Raw genomic sequence first — 27296 nt, forward strand, 5'->3', positions numbered from 1 at the left:
TCCGAGCCCGTCGGAGAGTTGCAGCGATGAGACGATCGAAATTAGGGAGAAAAAGGAGGGTAAAAATAAAAGTTACTTTGTTTACAGTGAATAGAATATTAGAAGTTAACAGTTGAAGCTTTAGAATGTTGAATAAATCCCATTAAAGTGAATAGAGATGGACAAAGACACAAAAAGTAATAGTTTAAAAAGTATACGTTAAAAAAAAGGTTGTATACAACATCTCCATCCTGACCGGCCTGCACTTTAAGTGTGAATGATGTTTCTAGCTTAAACAGTGTACGAAAAATAGACTTCTAAAGAATAATACTTTTAACAATATTAAAAATGTGTGACTACATTTGCAAGCCCCATTAAAAATGTATCATTCATCATTACATGCTTAGCTGTCAGGGTCAATGGAAGAAGACAGCCCACAGTCCCAGACAGTGTGTGGATTCCAAATGGTACCGTATATCGTACCTATATACTGCACTACTTGAGGGTCCACGGGTCAAAAAGTCGTGCATTGTGTAGGGATTAGGTTACCATTTGGGACTCATGACCAGCTTCAATCATGACAAAATGTTATCTTTATTACCTGCTCCAACATGCTCTTCATCAACAACCTCCCAGGCTTTTTGTTGCATCAGTCAAAAATCACATTTCAATACGCAAGATTGGTTTATTTTTCACATTTTTATTGACAGAGGTCAAGTATCCAAGGCATTTGTAAACAGTGTGTCCACAAACAATTTACAATTTTCTTCCTATGATGATGTTGACCATATAATTGAGGCATTAACTTGTCATTAAACACTCATTTGAATTGAAATAAATACAATACTGACAAAGAAGATACAACTACAATCTACCTGAAATAGTCTATCGTAGCATCCAGGTCAAGTCCTCGTTTTATGCCACATACAATGACAGCACTACACAAGGAGGTAACAGAGAGCTTCTCGCTCCGGAGGAACAGTAGGTTTGAGGGTGAGTATCACAAGATTACTGGAATTCTGCAGCAAACATCCTGGTACTGTAGGTACAGGTTGAAAAGGTCTATTGATGGCAGCAAGTAAACAAAAAGCCCTAGAGTTAAATTCTTCAGTCAGTCAGCCATATCATTTAGTGTCATTACTTGAAGTCAAGAGCATTTCAGAATCTCCAAATAAAAAAATGGCATAAAAGGTTAAATAAACACGGACGTATTAATCCATCTCAACTGTAATCAATGAGTAGGAAAAGTAGGCACTGAAACATAACATAATGTAGCCTTTCACTAACATTGGATTCAATAACACTAAAGTTAGCATCCTTGATTCAAAATGTAGCTAGAAATATAATATATTTGCCTCTAAATGCGCACTACATACACTGCATTTCATATGAAAGAATACGTAATGTTTGACTAAGAATTGTGATTTCTATCCTTTAGTGTATTTCTCCACTGAGTACATCAATTAGCCTGTCTGTCACTACTATTGGCAGATACATGGTCATGTAGAATAACATTGCAATGTCAGTTTTATCATTTAAAAATCACTAATCATTCAGTTATAAAGATCTATGGTAACTTTCCATATTAAATCGGCAACATCTTATATACTGAACAAAAATACAAAACGCAACATGTAAATGTGTCGGTCCCATGTTTCATGGGCTGAAATAACATCACAGAAATGTTCCATATGCACAAAAAGCTTCTCTCTCAAATGTTGTACACATATTCGTTTACATCCCTGTTAGTGAGCATTTCTCTTTTGTTAACATAATCTATCCACCTTACAGATGTGGCATATCAAGAAGCTGATTAAACAGCATTATCATTACCCAGGTGCACCCTGTGCTGGGGATAATAAAAGACCAACCGGCCTAACAAGTTAAAGGAGCGTGCAATTGACATGCTGACTGCAGGAAAGTCCACCACAGCTGTTGCCAGAGAATTGAATGTTAATTTCTCTACCATAAGATGTCTCCAATGTCATTTTAGAGAATTTGGCAGTACCTCCGACCAGCCTCACAACCACAGACCACATGTAACCACGCCAGCCCAGGACGTCCACATTCGGCTTCTACACCTGCAGAATAGTCTGAAACCAGCCATCCGGGCAGCTGATGAAACCGAGGAGTATGGGTCTGTAATAAAGCCCTTTCATGGGGGAAAACTCATTCTGACTGGCTGGGCTTGGCTCCCCAGTGGGTGGGCCTATTCCATCCCAGGCGAACCCATGGCTGTGCCCCTGCCCAGTCATGTTAAATCCATAGATTAGGGTATAATTAATTTATTTAAGTTGACCAATTTCCTTATATGAACTGTAACTCAGTAAGATCGTTGAAATTGTTGCATGTTTTTATTTTTTTTTTTACTTAATATTTTCTTAACTCCATTTCTTGAATTGCATTGTTGGTTAAGGGCTCGTAAGTATGTGACTAAATCTGATTTTAATTTGTTGCGTTTATATTTTAGTTCAGTATAATATCCCAAAGGCCACTCAAATCAGAGCTTTTAATGCTTTAACTCTAACCCAACTGCCACATTGTATCATGTAAGTGCTGTCCCAACTGCCACATTGTATCATGTAAGTGCTGTCCCAACTGCCCAAACTCAACATAGGTACATAGAAAAACACAATTTAAACTTCCAACATTAAAGTGTTAGATTGAACTGAACATTTTGATTATTCCACCAAATAATTGCCTAGTTATTTCACTTTGGAGAACACTAGTTTAATTAGTCTTTCTACAATATTGCTTACTACATCTGACCAGCAGGTGTCCTCAAACACCCTGCAAAACTAACAGCAATACGTACTTGAATATTGCATGTTACACCCACAAGCTACCTGAATGTTTCAACAATCAGCTCATGGGCTTTCTGTATCAAGTCTTAAAGTAGAAGTGGTGATCTAGAATCAGCCCCCCCCCCATCCATGTAATCTTATTGATTACTGAGCTGTGGGAGTTTAGTAACTCACAGCCCTAAGCTCGACTTTGCACCGTTTAAACAATTAGTCTGACTTAGTTTGAGTTAGTAAAAAAGGGTTACACCAAAAGATGAAACAACCTCAGAAGCCATGATTGATATCACCGACAGTGGTTCAGTAGCACATGCTGTATGGTAGACATACTGAGTAGTTGAACTTTATACTAATTCCCTAAAGAGTATTGTTTAAAAATGATAATGTGGCTCGGTTACACAGTACATGGGAGCAGTTGCGCTACTGGTATATGCATTACATTTATACATCCATACCTTTTACTCATGCTTGGTGTGGTACAGACAGACTGAACTAAACTGATAGCCTCAGACTCCTAGGCTTTGCTCAAAAGTGAGGTGAAGTCTGACAGGCCACTAAAATACTGACAACTTATGTGAAAGAGTGGTGTGTGGTTTAGCTGATCATGGGAAGCACAGCAGTCTCTTGGCACCAGCAGCAATGGTCTGGACTTCTCCACCAGAGCCAGCAGGGGGTCTGGTTGGTTAAAACATTGTAAGCATGCCAAATGGCACCCTATTCCCCATGTAGTGCACTACTTTTGACCAAAGGTATATGAACACTTGTCAAATGTATTGCACTATATAGGTATTAGGGAACCATTTAGGATGCAAGCCAACTGTCTGAACTACAACTACGGCAAGGGAAGTATTTGTGGGCCTGTCTATGAAGTTGCCACAGAATACAGGAGAAGAAGTACCAATTCCAAATGTTTCAATAATATCCTTTCCAAGTCAACCAGTCATCATTACACGCAGGTATGGGACAATGCGGAATGACGTTTGCACATTGTATGGGAAAGGAAGGCAACACTCACTGTGTGCCTTTAATACTGCTAGCCATTGTATAATAGGGCAAAGAGACCTTGCATAGTACAGGATTTAGTTGTGCTAGCCAGCCAAGCTTCTTACCACATCCTGCTGAGGTCTCAGAATTAACAATAAAACTGAGCAATGAAGGATATTATTCATGCCATTTTCACATAGCACCATCCAATAATACCATCATTAAGATCACACTTGCAATTTTCTAAAGAAATGATATACAGGGAAATAAACATTCACTTCCATGATGAAAACAAAAAAAGCTAACTAACATACTAGGCAGAAGGAAGAGGAGATTAGCTAAGTCGAGGTACCCATCCCAGTGTCTTCCTGTATACGTGTTTGACCAACCGCTGACTGTTTGAGTGACATCCAGTGCCTGTGTGTGTTTACACACTATAATACTATACAAGTGAGAACCAGAATGAGAAAGGTACACATTGCAGACTGTGGCTAGCAGGGAGGGCTGGAGATGGTTGGAAACCACACCCAGCACTCAGATACGGGCAGACACCTGTTCCAGAGAGCGAGTGGGAGGGCGAGGGGCCGGCGGAGTTATTGCTTTCAGGCTCTTCAGGCTGTTTCCCGGGCAGCTCTGGCTGCTGAGGCCCCTGTTGAGGATGGGGATGATGGGAGGTTCGTTGCGTGGTATATTTACGGGACAGGAGCGGGTACGGGCATGCCCCTTGTGACCCCCTGCGTGGCAGATGAGGTCGCTGACCGTGTCCATGGGCGAGAGGTGTTTCAGCCAGCGCTCCAGACGCTCTTCCTTGTACTTGATGGAGTACCAGGTGAGGAAGATGAAGATGAAGCCAATGAACTTGAGGCTGGCAGCCAGGCCGAAGTAGACGAAGCGGAAGGAAGTGACGTCGTACTCCCAGCAGGAGCCGTGGACACCACAGTCCTGCTGCCACAGCATACAGGTGGTGTCGATCACCGCCCCAAAGTAGATGGGAGTAGGGATATAGGCTGGGGAGAGAGGAGAGGAACAGTTAGAACACAGCAGAAGTAGGTTTGGTATAGGGATGTAGGCTGAGGGGAAGGAAGAACATCTTTCAGAGCAAGAAGCCAAACACATATTCCCATTTCAAAATCCTAATATCTTCAGCCTAATTACAGTAAGTTTTGAACTTGATCTTAAGATATTTAATATCAGCAATTAGGGCTGTTAAGAGATTTTTAAAAATGTAGCTAGATGATCGCAGAGGTTTCTGTATTAATTTATTTTAGAAATTGTTCAAATTTGACCCTATTTAAGAGGTTCAATTTAGAACTCATTCCATTGGGCTGTAGGTGTAATATATTTTGATTATAGGGTTAGGAAACAAAATAACTCAGCTTGGTCCGATATAAAATAATGTAAAATATCATACAGCTTGAGCTCCAGAGTAGCGCAGCGATCTAAGGCACTGCATCACAGTGCTAGAGGCGTCACTACAGACCCTGGTTCGATCCTGGGCTGTATCATAACCGGCCGTGATCGGAAGTCCCATATGGTGGTGCACAATTGGCCCAGTGTCGTCTGGGTTAGGGGAGTGTTTGGCCAGGGTTTGCCATCATTGTAAATAATAATTTGTTATTTTCTTAACTGACTTTTCTAGTTAAATAAATAAAAGGTAGAAAAATAAACAAACAAACATTAGATCTGGCCTTAGCTAGTTCTTATCCATGTCCAACATGAACTCGTCACAAGCTGCTACTACTACAATAGAGTTGGGATCATTTGTTTTCATCTTTTGAAATGAGATCTACAACAAACTGCAGCTATATGGAACGGAAGTTATTTTCTGATTAAAATAATTGTGTTGAATCTAGAGGCATTAAGCCATGGCATTGTAAACATTCTTGTTTGGTTAGCATAACTAATGTTACCATAACTGGCTAGCTACTTCTGTGCAAATTATGTTTTTGCAGTTATCTTAAAACACCTGGGAAAGTGTTTATGGTAAAACTAAGTTTTCCTTCTACTTTGTTGCTGAAAGCAGAGTGCAGAGTGGATGGTTTAAGCATCACAAGAGACACCACTCCAGTGTTTACCCTACATTCATTTAACAGCAGTGGCCCACCCTTCCAAAGTGAAAGGTGTGAGAAAAATCTAAAAAGTGAATTAACACATCAACTTTGACAGCCCCATCACCAATACGTGTCTCAAAATGCAGAGAATATTTTTAAATTCCTTTTCCCTTAGTAATACTCTGACAGGAAATGGGAGAAATGAGTCTTCCCAAATGACATTCCCCTTTAACTACTCCTCATGGAGAGAGTCAGATCACACTTAACTAAAAAAAAAAAAAACTCTCAGAATGGCACATGACTATATTCAGTGTATTTCACTGGTTAGCCAAGCTGCATCCCTCACCAAGGGTCCTGAGGAGAACAAACTGCATCCCAAGTGCAAAGGGTCTCTCCTGCTCTTCTACTGACCTAGAGAGAAAAAAGGGATGAAACCGTGAAGAGAAGAGTGCTCACAATACAACTACAACTTCTTGTTTGTGTATTTTGTTTTGTACCGGGATGGGTCCATACCTCAACCCTTACAAAATAGGTGTCTATACAGTGCATCCAGACAGTAATTAGACCCCTGGACTTTTTCCACATTTTGTTAAGTTACAGCCTTCTAAAATGGATGAAATAGTCCCCAGAGAATCTCGTTTCTCAGGGTATGAGAGTCCTTTAGGTGCCTTTTGGCAAACTCCAAGCGGGCTGTCGTGCCTTTTACTGAAGAGTGGCTTCTGTCTGATTGGTGAAGGACTTCAGAGATGGTTGTCCTTCTGGAAGGTTCTCCCATCTCCAAAAGAGGAACTCTGTCAGAGTGACCATCGGGTTGTTGATCACCTCCATGAACAAGGCCCTTCTTCCTCGATTGCTCAGAATGGCCGGGCGGCCAGGTCTAGGAAGAGTCGGTGGTTCCAAACTTCTTCCATTTAAGAATGATGGAGGCCACTCTGTTCTTGGGGACCTTCAATGCTGCAGACATTTTTTGTTAACCTTCCCCAGATCTGCACCTCGACATAATCCTGTCTCGGAGCGCTATGGATAATTCCTTTGACCTCACGGCTTGATTTTTGCTCTGACATGCACCGTCAACTGTGGGAATTTATATAGACAGGTGTGCCTTTCCAAATCATGTCCAATCAATTGAATTTACCACAGGTGGACTTCAATCAAGTTGTAGAAACATCAAGGATGATCAATGGAAACAGGATGCACCTGAGCACAATTTCAGAGGGTTTGAATACTTATGTAAATAAGTTCTGTTTTTGTTATATTTTCGCTTTATCATTATGGGGTATTGTGTGTAGATAGAGGAACAAAATATATTTAAATCAAATTTAGAATAAGGCTGTAACGTAACAAAATGTGGAAAGAGTGAATGGGTTTGAATACTATCCGAATGCACTGCAAGTGTGCTTTCTTTTGGTCTATACCTGAGAGTGACGATAATGGCGGAGGGCTGAGCGCAGGCGGTGATGAGTGTGACGATGAAGAGGAAGATGAGGAAGGGGATGAGTGTGCTGCAGGTGCGGTCACATTTCCCAGACACGGCGTAGCCGTTCTCATTCAGGTAGGTCTTGACGATGACCAGCTGCAGCTGGTTGCCCTGGCCGTTGGAGGAGGGGGTGATGACCTGTCTGCTCTGGACACACGCACAGTCTGCGTAGTTCCGGATCTGAGAAAGGGAGGGACACAAAGCATCACACTCAGCTCATCTTATTGTACTTTAGATGTGAACGTCTAGGGAGCAACTGTGCGTACCACTAGGAGAGTGTTATTCAAGTACTACCAATGTGGGCTGTACACTGTAAATAGATGCTTCACGAATGTTTGTTCTATGAACAGTTAGTGTGACGACCCTCCCACTCTGCTGTATTTCTCTTCGCTCTTTCCTTATTAGGATGCCGGTGGGCGGAGCCGGGAGGGTCGTCAGCGACATGGGACACCTGTTTGTTTTGGCACCTTTCAACACCCCGTATTATCACATTTATGCATGCAAAAACTCACACTACAGACTACCGATTACACACACATCATTGTATTTAGTTTACTTTATTTAATAAATATATTTTGTTATTCCTTGTCTCCACGTTGTCTTCCTTTTGTTACGAACTTCGAGCCGGTTCGTGACAGTTAGCTATAACTAGGGCCTAACAGTGTAGTTTTTACTGGTTAAGTCACAATGGCCAAGAAGAACTCCTGGCCTTAGCTTTAATGCTCTCACACACATAACTCTGAATGTTGATCTGCCGATTGTTCAGCTCACTGTGTTTTAGGGACCACCCGCTGTGGACATCTCACTGACGTCATTTTTCACACGATTCCACACGTAAAATCGGTGAGAACCTGGTTTGCAAACTACGTTCAGAGGTGCTAAGTACTCTTGGCCAGCAAACTCTATTGATGTGTCTGAGCCCTTAGGGTTAGCTTTAGGTCGCAAAGTTGTGTAACGTTCCCCAAATTCTCAGAGATCCTATTTGGAATATTTCTGGAATCTAGAGGGAATAAGTAGGAAATCCAGGAAAAGCTGGTTAACATTAAGTTAACATTTTGCAACCCTACTATCGTGACTCACTCCTTTGCTGTCGTTGCCCACACTGCTACAGCCTGCCAGGCAGGGGTTAAAGTATGTGATGCCATCAGAACCACAGACCGGCGCATACTCATGGATCTTACAGCCACAGTTCACGTTACACCCTCCAGTCAGGTTACGATGGGTCATGGTCAGAGTAGGACTGAGGAGAGGGAGAGAGATATATATTATTTATAGAGACAGAGTATAGGGAAGGAGGGAGATGAAGGGGGAGAGTATAGGAAGAGGGAGATAAAGCAAGAGGTGGTAAGAGAGAAAGGGAGAGGGATGAAGAGACCAAAATACCCTTAGAGGAAAATGTCCATCACAGCTTTATCCGAAGACTGATTAAACATAATATTAAGTGAGAATATCTTACCGTGCCGCTATTCAAAATCGGCACATTTACACTGACATTTCCCAGAACAAGGGCACTTATACAGTGGGGCAAAAAAGTATTTAGTCAGTCACCAATTGTGCAAGTTCTCCCACTTAAAAAGATGAGGCCTGTAATTTTCATCATAGGTACACTTCAACTATGACAGACAAAATGAGAAGAGATAAAATCCAGAAAATCACATTGTAGGATTTAAGAATTTATTTGCAAATTATGGTGGAAAATAAGTATTTGGTCACCTACAAACAAGCAAGATTTCTGGCTCTCACAGACCTGTAACTTCTTCTTTAAGAGGCTCCTCTGTCCTCCACTCGTTACCTGTATCAATGGCACCTGTTTGAACTTGTTATCAGTATAAAAGACACCTGTACACAACCTCAAACAGTCACATTCCAAACTCCCTATGGCCAAGACCAAAGAGCTGTCAAAGGACACCAGAAACAAAATTGTACACCTGCACCAGGCTGGAAAGACTGAATATGCAATAGATAAGCAGCTTGGTTTGAAGTAATCAACTGTGGGAGCAATTATTAGGAAATGGAAGACATACAAGACCACTGATAATCTCCCTCGATCTGGGGCTTCACGCAAGATCTCACCCCGTGGGGTCAAAATGATCACAAGAACCACACGGAGGGGACCTAGTGAATGACCTGCAGAGAGCTGGGAACAAAGTAACAAAGCCTACCATCAGTAACACACTACGCCGCCAGGGACTCAAATCATGCAGTGCCAGACGTGTCCAGGCCCGTCTGAAGTTTGCTAGAGAGCATTTGGATGATCCAGAAGAAGATTGGGAGAATGTCATATGGTCAGATGAAACCAAAATATAACTTTTTGGTGTAAAGTCAACTTGTCGTGTTTGGAGGACAAAGAATGCCGAGTTGCATCCAAAGAACACCATACCTACTGTGAAGCATGGGGGTGGAAACATCATGCTTTGGGGCTGTTTTTCTGCAAAGGGACCAGGACGACTGATCCGTGTAAAGGAAAGAATGAATGGGGCCATGTATCGTGAGATTTTGAGTGAAAACCTCCTTCAATCAGCAAAGGCATTGAAGATGATCTTTCAGCATGACAATGATCCCAAACACACCGCCCAGGCAATGAAGGAGTGGCTTTGTAAGAAGCATTTCAAGGTCCTGGAGTGGCCTAGCCAGTCTCCAGATCTCAACCCCATAAAAAATCTTTGGAGGGAGTTGAAAGTCAGTGTTGCCCAGCAACAGCCCCAAAACATCACTGCTCTAGAGATCTGCATGGAGGAATGGGCCAAAATACCAGCAACAGTGTGTGAAAAACTTGTGAAGACTTACAGAAAACGTTTGACCTCTGTCATTGCCAACAAAGTATTGAGAAACTTTTGTTATTGACCAAATACTTATTTTCCACCATAATTTGCAAATAAATTCATTAAAAATCCTACAATGTGATTTTCTGGATTTTTTTCTCTCATTTTGTCTGTCATAATTGAAGTGTACTTATGATGAAAATTACAGGCCTCTCATCATTTTAAGTGGGAGAACTTGCACAATTGGTGGCCGTCTAAATACTTTTTTGCCCCACTGTATCTGCAATTGTTGTATCAGGGAGGGATGAACAAATCAATTGGATCAGAAACAAAATTAGTCCTAGTCAAAAGTAGTGCACTAAATGGGAATAGGGTGGCATTTGGGATGCACAGTGGTTGGACATAAGAGAGGAGACAAGTCCCCAGGACTGCAGAAAAGAGTTCCCTTCTAGATCGAGCCCCACCGATAAATCGGTTCACCGATAATAAAATCGTCTGATACTAGCCTTTCATTGAGATATTTGTATCGATCTTTATTCAACAAATAAAGCGCCGGTATTATATGCATATAATAAACTAATCTGCGGTAATTTTTTAAAATGTTAACCGTTTGCCTGAAGAGGGCGCTCTACCAGCTGCTCATTGAACATCATTCAGCTCTAGGTCACAATGTGAGAGAGACTAGGCATGGTGGTTTGAGTATGAGCAGCATGCCACAGCCAGCGGATTTGAATAAGTAAATCATCTAAATGGAACTACATGAAACTGGGCCGACATTATGCTCATTTTCGCAATCAGTGAAACAAATCAATACATTTCTCAGTTCCCAAAACTAGAATCTGTTACGAACGCTTTACCAAAGTTAAAGTTTTTTTAAATGGCATTCCCTAACGGAAAAATGCAAAGACACTCTACAACACGCCAATCGGGTCTCGTTAGCTCATGCTTGACTTTGCCCACATCCTTGCTTGTTCTGCCCTCTATGCCTAATTTTCTCCCACTAAACAACACAGATGAAGTACAGCATCTTGGGTTAGTAATACATATCTATGCTGTTACTTTCTGGGCCCCATTATGTCATCTAGTGGGCTTATTTGGTTAGTTTTTCCTGAAATATACAATCTGCAAACAGCAAGACAGTTGGCGCAGATCTAAGAAGCTAATGTTAGCTCGCTAAATTATAATGTGTGACTAAAACCAGTGTGACGAGCATTTGGCTGCATAAAAGTTCTGTCATTGGCACATGCAATTTGAAGTTGAAATCTAGCCAATATATTTTATATTGGATAACAGTGTAATGTATGTGCTTTCTGTAAGACAAGCTTGTGCTTGTCATAACCACGGAGGTGTCATCAAGTGTTTGTTTACATGACCTTCGACTGTTGTAACCGCTGTAGTAAATCTACTCAAGACAAATGCTGACACCTAGTGGTGCCGTTTTGAACGGCATGCTACTTCATTTCAATGCTTATTTGTCAACGGTGTAGTTTCAGATTTACCTTGAGACAAAGTTTAATTCGTTAGTCAGATACCTCTTGTGGTAGTTCAGCACAAACACTTTTGCATACTTCTTATCCACTTCCATCAATATACATTTTTTTACATGGTCCCCAAGAAGATAAACTAAACAAGGGTTGTATTTTTAGAGGATATATTGTTTCTTCATGTTAAACCACAAATAAAATGTTCTTAAATAAATCTAAGAAATCATAATTTAGAGTATCTTGTTAATCCTTTTGAGCACAATGTGTCGATTTGTCTGTCTTTTATTCCACCTCTAAAAAACTATATAAATCGGCAGATATCGGTAATCAGTGACTTTTACCTTCCTAAAATCAGTACCGGACCCAAAAATCACATATCGATCAGCCTCAAATTCTAGATAACAGTTTCATGCATCAAAGTTGTTCAGTCATGACCTTCACCACAAATGCACGCACACTGCTGAGTGTACAAACAAACAAAAAATCCTCACATTGCTTAATTCTTTGATATTGGTTTTTGGAGGCTGGAATGTTTGCAGAGAAAGAATCAAAAGATTCAGGGAGGGATATTGAGTGAAGGAAAGAAAGGAGGGCGGTCTGCATCTTACCCGGTGGTGTATGGAATGTTGATGCCTCCCAGGTTGATGCTCTCACATCCCACTATGAACAGAGTAGAGAAGCAGAGCAGAGAGACCCCACTACAGATCATGGCCAGCTTGGCCGACTCTCTGGCTCCCAACTTCAGCTTCTTAATGATGTAGCCCCCCAGGACTATCCCCACCCCAGCACTGGGCACGATGATCACACCTGGGCCAGCACAAGAAAGATGGTCAATGGTGTTCTCTAGAACGGAAAGATTAGATCACGGCAATCTTTACCTGTGCAGATGCTAGGGGCGCCTTTACCTGTGCAGATGCTAGGGGCGCCTTTACCTGTGCAGATGCTAGGGGCGCCTTTACCTGTGCAGATGCTAGGGGCGCCTTTACCTGTGCAGATGCTAGCGCTGGACGCTGGGATGCCGAATTGCGACTCTATGAACTTTGGTATGAAGGTGATGAAGGCGGTGACGATGGCGCTCTCTGCAGTGTAGGACAGGCTCACAAACAGGAAGGTGACATTACTCAGGATCCTCACTGCAGCCTTCGGCAGCTCTACACAGGGACAGGGGAGAAAAAGAGAGGGAGTGAGAAAGTTTGAGAGAGAGAAATAAAGAGAAAACACAGCACATTAGCTAAATGAGCATCACAGACAGACTCAAAGGCTGAAGGTCCAATTATATTATGGAGTTATCCTAGGGCACATCTGCTCACCAGGAAGACAAAGGATTATGTATAATGTAATTCACTTCCTATTCAGATTACACGTCACCTTAAAAGGAAGTACATTTCACCTGCCCAGATTAGTATGAAACACCATACAGTAGTAGCTTACTGAAGTGGACTTTATTAAAACATTTAAAAAAGTGGCAATGAGCTTTGATTATTGTGTAATAAAAATGTTTGTGACAGCAGTTCAGCTCTAGCTATATACAGTGCCTTGCAAAAGTATTCAGCCCCCTTGAACTTTGCGACCTTTTGCCACATTTCAGGCTTCAAACAAAGATATAAAACTTTGTTTTTTTGTGAAGAATCAACAACAAGTGGGACACAATCATGAAGTGGAACGACATTTATTGGATATTTCAAACTTTTTTAACAAATCAAAAACTGAAAAATTGGGTGTGCAAAATTATTCAGCCCCTTTACTTTCAGTGCAGCAAACTCTCTCCAGAAGTTCAGTGAGGATCTCTGAATGATCCAATGTTGACCTAAATGACTAATGATAAATACAATCCACCTGTGTGTAATCAAGTCTCCGTATAAATGCACCTGCACTGTGATTCTCTCAGAGGTCCGTTAAAAGCGCAGAGAGCATCATGAAGAACAAGGAACACACCAGGCAGGTCCGAGATACTGTTGTGAAGAAGTTTAAAGCCGGATTTGGATACAAAAAGATTTCCCAAGCTTTAAACATCCCAAGGAGCACTGTGCAAGCGATAATATTGAAATGGAAGGAGTATCAGACCACTGCAAATCTACCAAGACCTGGCCGTCACTCTAAACTTTCAGCTCATACAAGGAGAAGACTGATCAGAGATGCAGCCAAGAGGCCCATGATCACTCTGGATGAACTGCAGAGATCTACAGCTGAGGTGGGAGACTCTGTCCATAGGACAACAATCAGTCGTATATATTGCACAAATCTGGCCTTTATGGAAGAGTGGCAAGAAGAAAGCCATTTCCTAAAGATATCCATAAAAAGTGTTGTTTAAAGTTTGCCACAAGGCAACTTGGAGACACACTAAACATGTGGAAGAAGGTGCTCTGGTCAGATGAAACCAAAATTGAACTTTTTGGCAACAATGCAAAATGTTATGTTTGGCGTAAAAGCAACACAGCTCATCACCCTGAACACACCATCCCCACTGTCAAACATGCTGAAATGCAGTGGAAATGTTTTTGGGGGATTCAGTTCATTTGCATGACAAAGAGGGACTTTGCAATTCATCTGATCACTCTTCATAACATTCTGGAGTATATGCAAATTGTCATCATACAAACTGAGGCAGCAGACTATGAAAAACCTTTGGCCACGACTGTATATTCTGATTACAATTATAATGTCTCATTTTATAGTTCACTCCTCTTGACCAGAGCCCTATGATCAAAAGGTAGTGAACTATAAGGAATAGGGTGCAATTTGGGGCGGAAGCCTATGTTCTACCCCTGACTCAGTCATGTATAGCATCTAAGGATATTTTCACATATCGTCCTCATTAAATAACTCATGGTTTGGGCCTGCTTTTCTTCAGCAGGGACAGGGAAGATGGTTCAAATTGATGGGAAGATGGATGGAGCCAAATACAGGACCATTCTGGAAGAACCTGATGGAGTCTGCAAAAGACCTGAGACTGGGACGGAGATTTGTCTTCCAACAAGACAATGATCCAAAACATAAAGCAAAATCTACAATGGAATGGTTCAAAAATAAACATATCCAGGTGTTAGAATGGCCAAGTCAAGTCCAGACCTGAATCCAATCGAGAATCTGTAGAAAGAACTGAAAACTGCTGTTCACAAATGCTCCCCATCCAACCTCACTGAGCTCGAGCTGTTTTGCAAGGAGGATGTGCAAAACTGAGAGACATACCCCAAGCGACTTACAGCTGTAATCGCAGCAAAAGGTGGCGCTACAAAGTATTAACTTAAGGGGGCTGAATTTTGCACGCCCAATTTTTCAGTTTGATTTGTTAAAAAAGTTTGAAATATCCAATAAATGTCGTTCCACGACATGATTGTGTCCCACTTGTTGATTCTTCACAAAAAAATACAGTTTTATATCTTTATGTTTGAAGCCTGAAATGTGGCAAAAGGTCACAAAGTTCAAGGGGGCCGAATACTTTCGCAAGGCACTGTATATTATATAGCTGTATATAGCAGTCTGTGGCAGCAACAAACCATGCAGAGCGCTGATAGACTATCATCAGTAATAGTATGAGAGGCAAGAGTCATTAAGATAACCCTGCTTCTAATAATAGCCTCAGTGAGTGCCCCAAATTGCACCCTAGCCTAGCTATATATAGTGCACTTCATTTGACAAGGGCACATAGGGCTGTTCAATTCTGGTCCTGGATGGCTGAAACACTTTGTTTCTACCTGGTAGTTAATTACCCTCACCTGGTGTCCCACGTCTGAATTAGTCCCTGATTAGAAGGAGAGGATGAAAACAGTGTTTCAGACCGGGATTGAACAGCCCTGACGCAGAGAATTGGGTGCCATTTGGAACACATCTGCTTTCTGTATAGCATACCTTTGATGTCTTTCCCAAAGCCCATGGATGATGTAACCGTCTGGCTCTTGCTGTTGGTCTTCTCCTTGGTGATCTCATCATCACTGGACACGTTGTCCAGGCTGATCTTTTTCCTCTTCTTCTTCTTCTTGTTTCTGGGAGGCAGCTTTTTGGGGAAGGTGAACATGGGGAAGATGACCAGCAGCATAGCGACAGAACAGAGCAGGAATCCGCTCCACCTGAGAGTGCAGGGAGGGTTTAGCTTAGGCCCTATATGAGTTACAAAATTAAATGTATGTTCAGTGTAATGTACAGTATTTATTATGTATACAACTTCTGTGTGTCTAAGACAATCTATCCTATTATCTGCACTGAGTTCAATAGCACATTCCCACAACATACAAACCCACATTAAAAACACACCATGGAACACTACAATAGTAATATGCATTTCAAAGTCAGACACCATTTGACAAGCTAACATGTACATTTCTCATAATAATCTCATAATTTAACATATTCAGTGAAAAGTCTGGAACATTACCAGTTGCCAATAAAGCGAGGGTCGCTCTGATCTATGTTGACCACAGTCTTGGGGTCTACGTAGAAGCCGATGAGAACTCCTCCTAGCAGGTACCCAGCAGCCGGACCCAGGGCTCCCATCACATACATGACAGCTGCAGAGGGAAACAGGCGTGAGGCATCAGGACACATGGACATGTAAATGAATGGGTTAGAAGAGCATGGGTGCTAAGAGAATGGATCAACAGAACGGAGAATCAAGAGCATGGGTGCTAAGAGAATGGATCAACAGAACGGAGAATCAAGGGCATGGGTGCGTCCAATGGCACCATAGTCCCGATATAGTTCACTCCTCTTGACCAGAGCCCTATGATCAAAAGGTAGTGAACTATAAGGAGTAGGGTGCAATTTGGGGCGGAAGCCTATGTTCTACCCCTGACTCAGTCATGTATAGCATCTAAGGATATTTTCACATATAGTCCTCATTAAATAACTGATCTCGGTGAACTCTTGGGGGAGGACAAAAAAAAGGGGGAAAAAAAGCTAAATAACTCAGTTCTCTTTGTATTCAAAACTGCTGTTGCCTTTGAATGAAGACTCAACTCTTATTTTTGTGGACAGAGTCCTCTTTGTATTAAACATTTCTAAACATAGCAAGGAACCAAGATCTTTTTCCAACATGCATGTTTTTACAAAGTGCAGGACAAGCCATTCAATCAGAATGTGTTATTGGACAGCTAGATATATCTACTTACATTTTGGAAGCTAATAAAATGAGACATTATAATTGTAATCAGAATATACAGTCGTGGCCAAAGGTTTTTCACAAAGTCTGCTGCCTCAGTTTGTATAATGACAATTTGCATATACTCCAGAATGTTATGAAGAGTGATCAGATGAATTGCAATGAATTGCAAAGTCCCTCTTTGTCATGCAAATGAACTGAATCCCCCAAAAACATTTCCACTGCATTTCAGCCCTGCCACAAAAGGACCAGCTGACATCATGTCAGTGATTCTCTTATTAACACAGGTGTGAGTGTTGACGTGGACAAGGCTGGAGATCACTCTGTCATGCTGATTGAGTTCAAATACAGACAAAAGGAGGGTGATGCTTGGAATCATTGTTCTTTCTCTGTCAATCATGGTTAACTGCAAGGAAACACGTGCCGTAATCATTGCTTTGCACAAAAATGGCTTCACAGGCAAGGATATTGCTGCCAGTAAGATTTCACCTAAAATCAACCATTTATCAGATCATCAAGAACTTCAAGGAGAGCTGTTCAATTGTTGTGAAGGCTTCAGGGCTCCCAAGAAAGTCCAGCAAAGCCAGGACCGTCTTCTAAAGTTGATTCAACTGTGGGATCGGGGCACCACCAGTACAGAGCTTGCTCAGGAATGGCAGCAGGCAGGTGAGAATGCATCTGCACGCACAGTGAGGCGAATACTTTTGGAAAATGGCCTGGTGTCAAGAAGGGCAGCAAAGAAGCCACTTTTCTCCAGGAAAAACATCAGGGACAGACATATTCTGCAAAAGGTACAGGGATTGGGCTGCTGAGGATTGGGATAAAGTCATTTTCTCTGATGAATCCCCTTTCCGATTGTTTGCAGCAACCGGAAAAAAGCTTGTCCGGAGAAGACAAGGTGAGCGCTACCATCAGTCCTGTGTCATGCCAACAGTAAAGCATCCTGAGAGCATTCCTGTGTTGGGTTGCTTCTCAGCCAAGGGAGTGGGCTCACTCACAATTTTGCCTAAGAACACAGCCATGAATAAAGAATGTTACCAACACGTCCTCCGAGAGCAACTTCTCCCAACCATCCAGGAACAGTTTGGTGACGAACAATGCCTTTTCCAGCATGATGGAGCACCTTGCAATAATGCAAAAGTGGTAACTAAGTGGCTCGGGGAACAAAACATCAATATTTTGGGTCCATGGCCAGGAAACTCCTCAGACCTTAATTCCATTGACAACTTGTGGTCAATCCTCAAGAGGCGGATGGACAAGCAAAGACCCACAAATTATGACAAACTCCAAGCTTTGATTATGCAAGAATGGGATGCCAGAAGTTAATTGACAGCATTCCAGGGAGGATTGTAGTGGTCTTGAAAAAGAAGGGTCAACACTGCAAATATTGACTGTTTGCATCAACTTCATGTAATTGTCAATAAAAGCCTTTGACACTTGTGATATGCTTGTAATTATACTTCAGTATTCCATAGTAAAATCTGACAAAAACATCTAGACACTGAAGCAGCAAACTTTGTGAATATGTATATTTGTCATTCAACTTTTGGCCACGACTGTACTATTAACATGTACATTTGACTGGTAACAGAATAGCAATAGAATAACTGCAGAATAAATAATGCTGTAATTGAACATTGTACACCCTAGGTAGGCTACAGCACCTTTAAGAGCTACAATAGGGTACAACATCTGTTGTGATTCTCACTAAATATTTAATCAATAAACAGCTTATGAAGCTCACAGCCTATAGATCACATATTTCAAACAAATAATCTTAACTAAAAACACACATTTTGGATTTCTGTGCATCCTTGACAATCGCTAATCCATATCCAAATACAGCACATATTTTTTATTCCCGTGAACCACCACCACATCTTCGCTCTTTTGAGGGTTCATGGCAGGGGAAATTGTGTTGCAGTAGTCTAGTGTGTGCTGCAGGAATAATGACAAGCAAACCTGGGGAACCCATATTCTCTATGTAGTGCACTACTTTTGACCCTCTGGTCAAAAGTAGTCCACTATGTAGGGAATAGGGTGCCATTTGGGACACAACCCAGGCATTCTCTTACTGCATCCAGCAGTTCACACCCACTTGAAACAAAACTGCTTAATGTCATCATCCCATCATGAACCAAGTAGTCTTCTCCCTGACTCAGTGTCAACAAACATGTGATGCGTGGGTTGACTCATACCCCACAGTCCCCATGATCTTATCCGCAGGGCAGCCGGGTTTAGGGTCATGAAATAATGTGTGGATGAAGGGCGGGTGGGTTGAACAAAGAAAACAATACTGTAAAAAAAAATCCAGAAATGTATCATTCTTGTGCAATTTATATCTATAGGCTACATTAAAGTTTTTCCTTTCATTATTTTAGTCTATCTGCAATAGTCCCTAAAGCAGGCTTATGTAGTAACTGTTCACACACCAAATAGCCTACACGCCAATCACAAAATGCTTTTGAGAACGGGCAGAACAAGTCAACTTCGATCCACAGATGCAAAATGGGCAATGACAGAGTGTAATTCAATAAGAGATTGGCTGCAAAATTGAGAGTTGAAAATAAAGAGAAGGGGGGGCTAGAAAAGTCATGTTTGGGAAATATTTGGTGAAGTGGTAAAAGCAAATGATAGCAGTGCCGGTCGGTTATGTTATGATGGTTAGTCACTATTCGAGAGTCACAAGAAGGTGATTTCAAATATGGCACGTCAAGGCAACCGCAGTCTACTGTTCAGATGGGTTAAATGTAATAGCCTAACTGAAATCTGGACACTGACTAGGTCTATATCCTCTTACAAAGCCTAATATAATATGAACTTCTGCAGGATTAAGCATTTCTTGCAGTAAAATTATACACCAAATGGACATTATTACTTAGGAAAAGGAGATGAGAAATATGATTGAGAGAATGAATGTACGGTTAGGGACTGTCTGTAAAGATGCTATCTTTATCAGCGTCAAAAGTTGATATTATGTCAACCACAAAAGTATGCAATACAAGCCAAACTGAAATCTTATCAGGAACACGTTGGGTCGTTTTCACTGCTTTTAAATTTCCTTATCCGATGTCATTTGAAAATTTTGCACGTTAGAGCTTTCACATTTTTGGGGGGGTTATTGCATTTTCTCGCCAGTCCCCAAATGCCTGCTGCAAGAGAGAAGCAGAGATGAAAGAGCATTTTACCGATGTCAATGTCAACTAGATTTATTACATTATTCTGATGAGCATTAGTTTATTTAATCTTCTAGGGCAGTAATGACAGAAGCTGCATGTATCTAATTAGAGAAATAGCCTACCAAAATGTTGCAAATAAGCATAAAAATATATATTTTTAAATTAAGGTTAAAAGAAATCCTGCAATCCCTGAAAAAATATTGCATGTCTTCACACCCCAGACTTAGCCCAATACTTGATGGAAGCACCATTGGTATCCATTACGGCTATGAATCATTTTAAATAATCTACTAACTTTGCACAACTCTTAGGGCAATATTTATCCATTGTTTTTGCCAAAATTGCTCAAGCTTAGTGAACTTGTTTTACTGAGTTTCCAATCATTGATGGAGAGCAATATTCAAACCCATTCTGCTGATAGCATTGAAAATAATGTAATTGTCCCGCTAAAAATACATCTCTATCTCGGGGTTAACTTTTCAAGACTGAGGGGGGTTTTCCTCTAACTTTGTACCTGGGCTTTGCTTCTTTCATATTTATTTTGACTCCTGACAAAATACCCAATCCCTGCTGGTGACAAGCATACAGTACCCATAACATGATGCTGCCACAACAATACACAGGGTTTCATTGTGTTGTGTGGTATTGGATGTAGCCCAAGCTTGTAGGTTTTTACATTTAGGCCAATAAGTTCATTTCTTTGCCATGTCTTGCAGTATTACTTAACAGCCTTGTTGCAGTGGATTTGAATGGCTTTTTCATTTTTTTTTTAACACAGGCTTAAGTTCTTTTCACTTTGTCCTACAGGCGGGTAATTTGGAGTAGATGGATTTTTCTTCAATTTAAATCCGTGGGCAGGTTGCCTAAGTGGTTTTTCAGGATGCCTAACTCCAAACAGTGAAATAAAAAATAAAGTTGGGATTTAAAAACACTCAACTTAAACAGCTAAACCTAGACAAAGTAAGTAGGAAAAATAATGTGCCTATATATTATTTTCACAATATAATATTTGAGAACTAACAAATCACCAAAATAAAAGCTAGACAGTCAATGAGAATTAAATTCCAAAAACAATTAATTTAACAGTATTTGTGTTATTATGTTTGAGCAAAAAACTAAAACACAGTATTAGCCATGGCAAAACACAGAACATAACATTTCTCTCAGCTCCATGCCAGAATAAGTAGAACCCAAGGAAAATCAGCTTTAAAAGTGCAAAAAAATCTCAGCTGTATAGCAAACTGTGTAGAATTGCAGGATAAGCTTAAAAACAGATACATCTCTACACCGTCAAGATGGGGGCCTCTAAAATGTTGCTGAGCCGACCGTGCAAATTGCCACTCCCACCACCCAAGGCAATTTGATCACTTATTTCACTTTGTAAATGTGGAGTAAATTATGTACATTGGTAGAAAAAATAAAATAATTTTAAGACTCTGCACACCTCTTGCACACTATCAATAGGTAGTGTAGTTCTTCCAGTGCATTGGCCATCTTAGTCACGTCCGGTTTCAGTAAGCTGCTTTGTTGAGGTCAAAATGAAAACATCAATCTAAAAAGCCTCAAAGATTTCCTACTGTTTCCAACCAAAACAATGTGTTACAGGGAGCTATAAGCTACAACCTATCAACAATTTAAAATCAAATTCGGTTTTCGTATCAATCCACAAACTCACCAAAAATGTTTTTGAATAAAAGATCAACATTATGAAAAGGTATGACCGTCTTTCTGAGAGAGGGACATGCTGCCGACTACTCAGCATGTGGATCGGACGGCCGGCACATACCGAAGGGAAAATGAACAGAACGCTAGGCTCCCTTTGCAGCAACCACACTATCCGCCCATTTCCATTGACCTGCTAGACTAGGGACAATGGAGATCACACATCACTGGCTGATTCACAGCACCCACCAGGCAGTCTGCAGCTGGGCTTGTGTGTGCGTGGAGCAATACAGTTCAACAGAGCGCAAAGCGATGGCAAGCGACCCCGTTCACCAACTGCTCTTCTGTCCATCACCGAGACCAGGGGAGATTCAGAGACATGTACGGGTTTTGAACTGGTTATATTGTACTGATTGTGTCCAATTTACTTTCAATGGGGAACAGACTGGTGAACTAGCTTGTCATTCAGTCCATAATTACCATTAATGGGCTTTGCGCCTTTCATATTTATGGAATTGCCTAATTACATATCGTAACGGTCAGATTAAAACCTCTCCAAAACAGAAAACACTGCCATATTTTCCTATTAACCAAAATACAATGACGACAATTCAGAAGCTATTTTGAATACATTTTCTTGGTCCTAGAGTCATGAACTGTTCAGATTACATTGGGGGAAGTTACTGCTTTCAATACATCTAAAAGAAAAGGGCAAATATAAAGTTACAAGGTTATCAGGCAACAAAAATATGTTCTTTGTCACTACAGCCTTGAGTACATGAGCTCAGATGAGTTAAATTAGGTGTGTTACTGTCCTGCACACAAAAGAGATTGATGCAGGAGTAATAATGGGCCAGGGCTGTACGTTACAGGAAAGTGACGAACCTCAACCTGGCAGCTGGACCAATTTGGACCGCGTGACCTTGCTGGAGAGAGAGACGCACAGGCAGCAGGGACATGCACAACTAAATGTCGGTTAACTTCATCGTCAAGGCAACCTGCTGACATAGCACAGTCTTCTTACAATTTACCAAACAACCTGCTATCTTTCCCACAGACAAGGCCAGCCCATCACACCAACTGATAAAGAACTGCCTGTATGACCCACGTATGGGTTTACATCACAGCCTGCCAGGAGGCCTCATCTTGAACAAACCTCAAAAGTCAAAGCATAGGCCTACAGTGCCTTCAGAAAGTATTCACAACCCTTGATTTAATAGTCATTTTTTGTCAACGATCTACACAAAACTGTTACTGAGGTTATAGTTGTAAATTAAAAAAAAAAACTTAAGGTTTAAAAATCTATAGCAAGACTTGAAAATGGACATTAGCAATGATCAAACACCAACTTGACAGCTTGAGCTAATAGATATTGACTACATAAATATTCAGACCCTTGAGTCAATACATGTTAAAATCCCCCTTGGCAGAGATTTCAGCAGTGAGTCTTTCTGGGTAAGTCTCTTATGAGCTTTGCACACCTGGATTGCACATTATTCTTTAAATAATTATTCAAAGTCTGTCAAGTTGTTTGATCATTGCCAGAGCCATTTATGTCTTGCCATAGATTTTTAAGCCGCTTTCAGTCAAAACTTAGCCACTCACATTCAATGTCATCTTGGTAAGCAACTCCAGTGTAGATTTGGGCTTGTGTTTTATGTTATTGTCCTGCTGAAAGGTGAATTTGTCTCCCAGTATTTGTTGGAAAGCAGACCAGCAACATACTGTTTATCAATTGTTTTGACAAAATTTCTCAAGCTCAGTAAATTTGGTTGCCAATCATTGATGGACAGCCATATTCAATCAAACCTCGTCTCTGATTTAAGCAGATTGAAGTCAGAACTGAGGTTGGACCACTCAGGAGCACTCAACACATCTTGGAAAACCATTCTGGTGTGTCTTTAGCTAGATAACCAATGTTCTTTCACAGACTAAGAGAGTGCTGCATTTAAGTATTGTGGTGGCAGCATTATGTTATGGGTATGCTTGTCACCGGCAGCTGGTGAGTTTGTCAGGACAACAAAAATATGAAAGGTTAGAAGTTAAGAAAACCTGCCTCAGTCACCTGAATACCTAACCCTGGAATAGTGTTTTTATTTTCAGCGGGACAACTATACAACATTTAATGCCAAAGGCACACCAGAATGGTTTTCCAATAGGTGTTGAGTGTTCCGGAGTGGTCAGTCTCAGTCCTGTGTTGAATTTGCTTGAAAAGCATTCCCAATCACATGTACTGAGCTTGAGCAATTTTGCCAAACTTTTCAAAAAGGGATTACATGTATAAAACATTAGGAACACATGCTCTTTCCATGTCAGACTGACCAGGTGAATCCACGTGGAAGCTTTGATTACTTATTGGATGTCACCTTGATCCCTTACACGAAACCCAAACCGGCATGCGCCATCGTGCATACATTTATTCTGTCCCCCCACACTAAACATGATCACGACACGCAAGTTAAAACCTCTGGGATATTCGGGACGGTAGCGTCCCACCCCGCCAACCGCCAGTGAAAGTGCAGGGCACCAAATTCAAAAACAACAAAAATATCATAATTAAAATTCCTCAAGCATAAGTATTTTACTCCATTTTAAAGATAAAAATTCTCATTAATCCAGCCACAGTGTCTGATTTAAAAAAGGATTGACAGCTAAAGCACCACAAACGATTATGTTAGGTCAGCACCAAGTCACAGAAAAAGAGCCATTTTTCCAGCCAAAGAGAGGGGTCACAAAAAGCAGAAAATGAATCACTAATATTTGATGATCTTCATCAGAATGCACCCACAGGAATCCCAGGTACTACAATAAATGTTTGATTTGTTCGATAAAGTTAATAATTCATGTCCAAATACCTACTTTTGTTAGGGTGTATGGTAAACAAATCCAAACACGCGTGCAAGTCCAGCCGAAAGGTTGGCTGAAAAGTCCAAAATGTTATATTACAGGTCGTAGAAACATGTCAAACGAAGTATAGAATCAATCTTGAGGATATTTTATCATAAATCTTCAATAATGTTCCAACCGGAGAATTCCTTTGTCTGTAGAATAGCAATGGAACGCAAGCTAACTTTCACATGACCACGTGTCACGAGCTCGTGGCAATCTGCCAGACACCTGCTCATTCCTCTCATTCGGCCGCACCTCACGGTAAACATCAAACAAGGTTCTAAAGACTGTTAACATCTAGTGGAAGCCTTAGGAAGTGCAACATGACCAATATCACACTGTATCTTCGATAGGCTATGAGTTGACAACCTACAAACCTCAGATTTCCCACTTCCTGGGTGGATTTTTCCTCAGGTTTCGCCAGCCATATGAGTTCTGTTATACTCACAGACATCATACAAACAGATTTAGAAACTTCAGAGTGTTTCCTATCCACATTTACTAATTATATGCATATTCAAACTCATATGGCTGAGTATCAGGCAGTTTACTCTGGGCACCCTATTCATCCAAGCTACTCAATACTGCCCCCCAGTCACCAAGAAGTTAATATCAAAACAAACTGAACCAATTACATTAAATTTGGGGACAGGTTGAAGAGCATTAAACATTTATGGCAATTTAGCTAGTTAGCTTGCTGTTGCTAGCTAATTTGTTCTGGGATATAAACATTGAATTGTTATTTAGGCCCTCTACTCTGACAATCCACACACAAAACGGTCAACCAAATCATTTCTAGTCATCTCTCCTCCTTCCAGGCCTTTTCTTCTCTTGACTTTATTATAATTGGCAACTTTCATAAATTAGATGCATTTACCGCCACTGACCTCGTTCTTGTTTCAGTCACGCACGTGGGTATAACCAATGAGGAGATGGCGCGTAGGTACCTGCTTCTATAAACCAATGAGGATAGGAGAGGCAGGACTTGCAGAGCGATCTGCATCACAAATAGAACTGACTTCTATTTTAGTCCTTGGCAACACATACACAATAATTGAATAATATAGATTTCTAAATTTATTCTGCAACGCTAGTGCACGTGACGCGAGCGGTGCAATCAGCCTGTTATTGATATCACCGTCAATCAGTGTAGATAAAGGGGGGAGACAGGTTACAAGATCTTTAAGCCTTAGTTGAGACAATTTCGACATGGATTGTTTGTGTACCATTGAGGGTGAATGGGCAAAACAAAATATTTAAGTGCCTTTGAACAGGGTAGTAGGTGCAAGGCGCACCGTTTTGAGTGTGTCAAGAACTGCAATGCTGCTGGGTTTCACACTCAACAGTTTCCCGTGTGTATCAAGAATGGTCCACCACCCAAAGGACATCTAGTCAATTTGACACAAATGTGGGAAGCTTGGAGCCAACATGGACCAGCATCCCTGTGGAATGCTTCGACACCTTGTAGTCTATGCCCCGATGAATTGAGGCTGTTCTGAGGGAAAATGTGAGTGCAACTCAATATTAGGAAGGTGTTCCTAATGTTTTGCAAACTCAGTGCATGTTGCCCTAAGAGTTGTGCAGTTGACAGAATCTTATTCAAATGGGTTCACAGCTATAATTGCTACCAAAAATCCTTCCATCAAGTATTATCTCTGTGGTGGGAAGACATAGGCAATCAAGAAATTTTCATTTTTATAAATTTAGAAAATGGTTTTATAATTTCTCTTTCACTGTGAATTTGTGGAGCAGGTTGTTTAGATTGGTAGGGGGAAAAACATCCAACTTAATCCCTTTTTATAATAGCATTAATTTTAAGGCAGTAAAATGTGTCAAAAAAAACTGTGCATAGACTTTCACTAGTCACTGTATCTGAAATATGTTATCTTACTGTATTAGGTCTACTTGAATTGCCATGCATCTATTGCCGGTGCTGAGAGGCAATATCTTTTATTCTGTCTAATGATAACACGGACCTATTTTTTTTTTTTTTCAGTATTCATCTCTCATGGAACACCCCCTCGTTTTGGGTCTGTTTCAACGTGTGCCTCTTTAAATAACATAACACTCAGAATAAAATCATATTTTGTTTCAGGATGATGTCAGCCCACCCGTTCTTGTTATTATATTATTAGAAGTGCAGTCGCAGAAAATGTTGCATTTTGTTGGTCAGACATGTTCACACTCCTCATAATAACCTTACCTATGTACTAACTCTAGTAGCAACAAAATCTCCTACAATGAGATACATAACAGATTATATATAATACACAGATTATATATACACTGTGTATACAATCTCAGATTATAGGATACTGCAGGCACCCTCTTAATCTGGTAAAGAACGTTGGTCATCTAGCCTTTTTTGGACTAACTATAGGTCCATTCTCTCATTTCCAAAGTTCATGAACATACAATTAAACCGTTGCTATAGTACCCAACAGTCACGTCCTGTCATACCAGTAACTGTCTGTGGCTAACAGAGTAACCGTCTGTGGCTATATTGACCAGAGATCTGTCAAGGACCATTAGTGTTGTCCACTCAAGGCTGTCTCAAATGACACCTTATTCCCTATGTAGTTCACTACTTTAGACCAGAGCACTGATGGCTGTCATTTGATAGTGTGTTCCAGCCAGGCGGGTGGGTCCTGATGGGCCACCCCCTCACATCCTGGCCAATGCAAAACCAGCCACCATACTGCTGGTTGGCACCAACAGACAGACCGCACAATCAAAGCACCAAGTCCTTTGTGAACTGGCTGTCCACAAGAACATCGTTAGAGACAGTGTTGAGGAGAAGAAAGGCAACTACGGGTTGTGTCCCAATTGGCACCCTATAAGGCTCAGGTCAAAATAGTGCAGTAATATACAGTGGGGCAAAAAAGTATTTAGTCAGCCACCAATTGTGCAAGTTCTCCCACTTAAAAAGATGA

General features: G+C 41.0%; 1 protein-coding gene across 2 annotated transcripts in view; it reads right to left on the reverse strand.

Annotated features, from left to right (window-relative positions):
* Positions 1-2285: 2285 nt before the first annotated feature.
* The window catches only part of LOC124041899 (solute carrier organic anion transporter family member 5A1-like), a 31569-nt gene continuing 6558 nt past the window's right edge, over positions 2286-27296 (reverse strand). For both annotated transcript variants that reach the window (XM_046360027.1, XM_046360026.1), the window contains exons 3-10: positions 15911-16043; positions 15388-15605; positions 12525-12689; positions 12147-12345; positions 8373-8532; positions 7231-7472; positions 6162-6226; positions 2286-4771 (exon numbers count right to left, since the gene is read on the reverse strand). In XM_046360027.1, coding sequence (XP_046215983.1) covers positions 4299-4771; positions 6162-6226; positions 7231-7472; positions 8373-8532; positions 12147-12345; positions 12525-12689; positions 15388-15605; positions 15911-16043 — 1655 coding nt within the window. In that variant the 3' untranslated portion in view covers positions 2286-4298. The remainder of the gene's footprint in view (positions 4772-6161; positions 6227-7230; positions 7473-8372; positions 8533-12146; positions 12346-12524; positions 12690-15387; positions 15606-15910; positions 16044-27296) is intronic.

This window comes from Oncorhynchus gorbuscha, linkage group LG08, assembly GCF_021184085.1.
Source record: "Oncorhynchus gorbuscha isolate QuinsamMale2020 ecotype Even-year linkage group LG08, OgorEven_v1.0, whole genome shotgun sequence".
Classification (NCBI taxonomy): domain Eukaryota; kingdom Metazoa; phylum Chordata; class Actinopteri; order Salmoniformes; family Salmonidae; genus Oncorhynchus; species Oncorhynchus gorbuscha.